General features: G+C 30.6%; 1 protein-coding gene across 1 annotated transcript; it reads right to left on the reverse strand.

Annotated features, from left to right (window-relative positions):
* Positions 1–610: 610 nt before the first annotated feature.
* LOC134238449 (uncharacterized) lies at positions 611–3,497 on the reverse strand. Its single transcript, XM_062720577.1, has 5 exons — positions 3,217–3,497; positions 2,810–3,130; positions 2,309–2,587; positions 1,235–1,351; positions 611–961 (listed from the first exon to the last, which is right to left on the reverse strand). Exons 2-5 carry the CDS (start codon positions 2,910–2,912, stop codon positions 891–893), a joined length of 570 nt encoding a protein of 189 aa, XP_062576561.1. The 5' UTR covers positions 2,913–3,130; positions 3,217–3,497; the 3' UTR covers positions 611–890.
* Positions 3,498–5,651: the final 2,154 nt, after the last annotated feature.

Raw genomic sequence — 5,651 nt, forward strand, 5'->3', positions numbered from 1 at the left:
TTTTTTAAATTCCTGTTTTTCAGATGCTGAGGTCAAATTTTCTCTAACTTGGCGTAGTGTAGTAACCCTTGGACTTCCGGTCAAGGAACTGTCATTCATGCTTTTGAAACACACGAGCCCGAAAAGTCGTTATGTAGTGTATATTTGCATCTGTAGCTCTCCCTTTTCTTTATTTTGAAAATTTCCAACATTAGCAATGAAAATACGTGCTTTCAGTCACTTTGAGGAAATACAGGCATCACATCCCGAAGAGAAAAAAGGATATTTTTCCGGACTTTTAGTACAAGGCTTATGATTAACAGGTACAAAACCTTGAAAACCCAAAATATTGTCAATAATTTTATTAAAAATGCTAATTTTTTATTTCTGTTCATGGAGCTAAAAAATCAACTTCCGGTAATGGAATGAAAATCATTCAACCGTTACATAACTGATTTGGCAAAGTAAAAGATGTCCTAACTTTTTTGGTACATAGTTATATCCCGTATATAATTTTCACCCCTAAAATTTTGGATGTAACTGTATTGACGTGGAGTTATACTTTAACTGCATCTAAAACAGGCTCTTTTATATATTAGTCAACCTGACGTTTTTCTCGGCTCATTTTTGAGTGACAAATTGTTATAAATCTATAACAACCAAAACAATTCAATGCTTTAACGTATCTTTGATTATGTACATTTATCTATATATGCTTTGATTCGTATTTTCATGTAGATATATGTACATGATGAATTTCATTCACAAAAGCTTAATCATAAATCAAACGCTTTTTTTCTTTTTCTTTAAATATTTCCTTGTCGTTAAAAGAATCATCTTATTTAGTTAAATGATGATTATGAATGAACTTACATTTCTTCAGATGAAGTAATCAAATATATCTTTTTTTCTCAATGCAACATATATTTTGTTAAATAATTAAAAAGTTTGTTATGTGCATACCCGAGGTTCGGGACTCTTTCTGAAATTCATAACAATCAAAATATAGAATTAAATTCATTTATATAAACCATATAATCACATAACTTATAACTTTTGTTTCTTAAACTTTGATATTTTGAATATCATAGAAATTTCAATGTAAGATGGAAATCCAAAAGACTTCTTTTAACTGTATTGTACACTCTTTTTTTCTCGGGTCTCCTATATTATTTTTTTTTCCAATGAAGTTCGACATAATAAGGTTTGGCTAAGATTCGGATAAATTATTGTGTGCAAATGAAAAGATACATACCTAGGCACTTGATTTGGTATTTTCGTATGATAAATATGAATAGAGCAATAACTATCAACAGAAAAATGCTTCCAACTATTCCACCAATTGTGCCACTTATGTTCGGGACAGTAGATTCTAGGATATAAAACGCAATTTTGACAGAAATTTGAAATATTTTGGTAGGGTTAAAGTCAAATAGGAAGTAAAAAGAATTACAAAAAAAAAATGGAAAAATCGTTTGCAGGGAATACTTGTGATTCTTATAATTTGGATTTTTCTTAAAATTTAATTATGTAAGGGTTAATGTACGAGTATTTCTCCATTCTTTAAAAGTAATTACGAGGCCCGTCTTTTTAAGGAATGGAAAAAAAATAAAATCCGCCTTTCTGAATGCTTGTTTTTAGGTTAATACATGATAAAGAATATTGATATGATACATGTAAATACTTTTTACATATAAGTAGTATTATTTATATATAATATAGAAAGAAAAACTAAAAAAAAAAGTGTACTGTTAATCTAAACCAATGTCTTACAACAGCTTCGTTAGCTCAAGAAATTAGGATGCATTGATTCTAATGTTATTACATTGCCTATATTCATCCATTAATAAAACATGTTAAGATATCATTGATTCTAATGTTATTACATTGCCTATATTCATCCATTAATGTTTTTTAAAATAATCTATTGTTTATTAACTTTACAAATGGGATTGGGCAAACGTTCTAAAAAAGTTATTCCCATTTTATATTGCAAATAAGTTAAAGCATATTTGCTTCAATAAGTATTATTATTCAAGGAGGTTCAATCCTGCGCTTTTAAGCAGATTTTTGTTTGGATCTTAGTTTCTAAAATTCTGTATAATAATTAAGTTCTTACATTAAATTTTGAATTTGCAATGTAAATTTAGCGATATTAAAAAATTAAACTCCATTCAAATAAAATTAAGACAGAAACTATATTTTGTATACAATAATGTATTATTTAGAATAAAATGTTAAAAATACTGTAACAAAAGACTGAAAGAAACATTGATTTATTTACTATTTCAAGCATTTAATCGACATATTGGTGAAAAAGGTAATATACCTTTCGTTGTACAGTGTACTTCCTCAGACGATGTTTCTCCATTTCTATTTGACGCAACGACTTTAAAAAGGTATAACGTTTGATCTCTTAATCCTGTAACAGTTGCATAGGACTGTAAGTTTATCTGAGCTGTGTTCTTCTGAAGCCCAGTATTTGTTCTGTAAGACACAACAAATGTTTGATCTACTCCACCATTAAAACCTGGAATCCACTTTATGAATGCTCTTCCATTTGAAATTGAACAGTCAAGTGAAATATTGCTTGGAGCGTCTGGTTTTCCTAAAAAGTATTTAGATTTTTCAATTAAATTCAGAAATTAATATTGGTTTGTCAGAGAATACGTTTGGAAAAGTGGTCATGGAAGAAAAATAATGCGGCATAACGCGAAATGTCAGATATCAGTAAAATAAAAGCATAGATCAACATTGTAATTTCACTTCAAATCAAATGGAGATTTAAAAAAGAAACGAAAAGTGCAAAATTTCATTTATTTGACCATACTTTCTGAAATCACATGATAGGTGACTGTATAGTTTTGAGATATATTTCCTGGAATGCTAGCTGTAACTATGTAGTAACCGAACTCCTCTGGACGCAAGGTCATTATAGTAAGACTTGTCTGTATTTTTGACACATTCAATGGTTCTGACAATGTTTGGAATTCACCAGAGAGTATGGTAAGTATATCCGATATGTTTGTTTTAAATTTCCAAGATATCGTTGGGAGAGGGTATCCAACGAATTGAGTAGATATATTCAGTCCTTTTCCTTTTTGTATTCCAGTTATGATAGTTGACTTTCCATCTAAAGCTCTTGGCCTGCCTTGAGATAAATGGTTGTCTTAGATTTTAAATAAAAGAAATGATTAACATAAATACAAATTATCTTCAAGATTTAGAGTTACTTACAATGAATATGGATCCCTAGTTTAATTGATGATGTTGATCCATAGAAGTTTCGGCTGTTACATGTATAATTAGAAGTTTGATAACACTTAGCAGATACTTCATTGAATATGAGAGATTTTATCGGCCCACTAGATGATATTATATTTCCAGTTTCTTTGTTCTCAATATAAATGTTAGAAAGTGGATAGCTGTCAACCTTACACACAATGCTAAACTGTGAAGATTCTTCATAAACCTGATTACCACTTGCTTGGAACACGTCAATACTTGGAGGATCTACAAAAAAAAATAAGTACATGTAATAATTACTGTAAATTAAAACTTATTTTAGCGAATTTACAAAAACATTAAAAACATACAATTGACAGTCACAATGAGGCTTCTTGAAGAGGATTTCCGAAGAGATCACGTTACTAGCTGTGCATGTGTAGTTCCCCCTCTTTGTTCGTTTCAGTTCTCCAAGGTCTAGTCTTGCTGAATTCACTGTACTCATCCCTGTCCAACGATATGTACAGGTTGGAATACAGACTGCTGAACACATAATGGGGCTCACTGTTTGGTTTTCTACTTTATCTATGGTGTTGATGTCTGGAGAAAATGTCACTAGGCTTGGGCCATCTAAATATATGTAAAATAGATTTAGGTATATGTATTTCTTTAAATAGAAGAATATTTATGGAACATTAATTACTAACTTACATCAAAAAAAGATAAATTTTCATTTGTTTCCACTCACTACAAAAGTGACTTCTATGAAAAAGAATGATCGAAAGAAAAATACGAGGGACGTTCAATAAATAATGTCATTAGCTCGATGGCATACAACATAGTAGTCATATCACATAAAGCTTGACTTTCTTTCATTTTTGAATTTTAAATGAATTGATAACAGTTTGTGTGACCACTTTTTATCACATTATTTCATCGTGGGAAGCTGGAAAACAAGGGCTATTCGAGACACTGAAATTAAACGTTTCATTAAAGCACCTGTAAAACTCGTTAATATCCCAAAAATATATTAACTAAAATATGTGAAATTTGCAGCAATCAATGCCTGTTTTATAGGCAGGTGAACATGTAGATTTCAATAAACAAAAATTATATAATGGGCATCAAAAATGGGTACCGTCCTTGGCAACAATGACTTACATGTACAACAACCGATGTAAATTTGCGAAATTTCAACAAATTATAACTGATTATGTTTTATTGACTTTAAGACATATAGCAAAATTGATAAATTCATTTTGGGGATAGTTTATACTGTTTTAAAGAAACATTTTATAGTAAAAAAGTTGCATGCTTAAAGGTCACCCTATATTTTGAAAAATGAGTGAAAACGACAGCGTGTAGGAATATCCAAACAATTATTTTAAAAAATCAAAAATTGTACTTTTCCACGTTTGTATGAAATTCTTACAGATAATGAAACTTGAATCCATTTTGCTTTAAGCCCTCAAAACAATTTACAATAACATGCACTTGACAAAACTGCAAAGGCCTAAAAAGAGCAAAGAATTGCAGGAGCGTAACACAGTTTTCTACGGCTATTTTCTTAAATATTAGCGGTCTTGTTCTTCAAATTCATATTCGGGGAGAAAGTTCAAATTTCTGGAGAGGTATAGAAAACAATTTTTTTGCAAAAAAAATTGAAAGGTGTATGAGAGGAAGGAAACAGAATGAGGAATTCACTACATTAAATGTCTTCTTGACTGCGTCCAAAACCACAGGCCATGAAGAGTAAAGGAGTTTTGGGGGTAAACAGAAAGTTAATGTTTTGTCACACCAACAAAATTTGCCAGATCTTTCAACCTTTGACTTGTTTCATTTCCTAAACTTAGAAAAACATCTATCAGAAAGAAAAAAACAAGTACAGCAAATCATAGGATCTGCCATATTCCAGTATATGAAGGGTCATACTCAAACATGTGTTCGAAAAACAATTAGAAATTGAGTGAAAATGTTACAGATATGCGTTTTAATGGAAAGAGAATATTTTAGCTAAATTATTAAGACTTAGTCATAGAAAAACGTTTTTTTTTTTTTTGTTTCTTTCCGAGCCCCAATGACATTATTTATTGAAAGCCCCTCGTATAAAGAGAGAAATCCGCATCGGAATCTTCTCTACAAGGTCAATGAAAATGATCTTGTAAGAAGCCTGATAGCTGACAACTGACAACTGACGTCACACTAGTATCAGACGATGTTACAATACAACAAACTTACAAAGAGATGTTCATGTTGATGGAAAGTTAACGATTGGAAAGCTAGATTATTTAGATATTTACAAAAATAATACAGAAATATACTAGCTGTTGTCCCTTAAATACACACAACTTTCAAGCCCTGCTTACGTTTCGCCTAAAACCATTTTTTCAAGAACCTACCTTTTTTCCTAATATCCTTCTCAGTGTATCCATCTAAGTGAATCAATC

The sequence above is a fragment of the Saccostrea cucullata genome, unplaced genomic scaffold, assembly GCF_032062105.1.
Source record: "Saccostrea cucullata isolate Sc308-1 unplaced genomic scaffold, CSIRO_AGI_Scuc_v1 ctg22350, whole genome shotgun sequence".
NCBI lineage: Eukaryota > Metazoa > Mollusca > Bivalvia > Ostreida > Ostreidae > Saccostrea > Saccostrea cuccullata.

Excerpts from the sequence above, each read along its gene's own strand:
- LOC134238449 (XM_062720577.1), bottom strand. The coding sequence starts at position 2,912 with ATGACCTTGCGTCCAGAGGAGTTCGGTTACTACATAGTTACAGCTAGC. Across the intron at positions 2,588-2,809 it reads CTATCATGTGATTTCAGAAA|GAAAACCAGACGCTCCAAGC; the intron begins GTATGGTCAAAT and ends AATACTTTTTAG. Across the intron at positions 1,352-2,308 it reads AGTACACTGTACAACGAAAG|AATCTACTGTCCCGAACATA; the intron begins GTATATTACCTT and ends TTTATATCCTAG.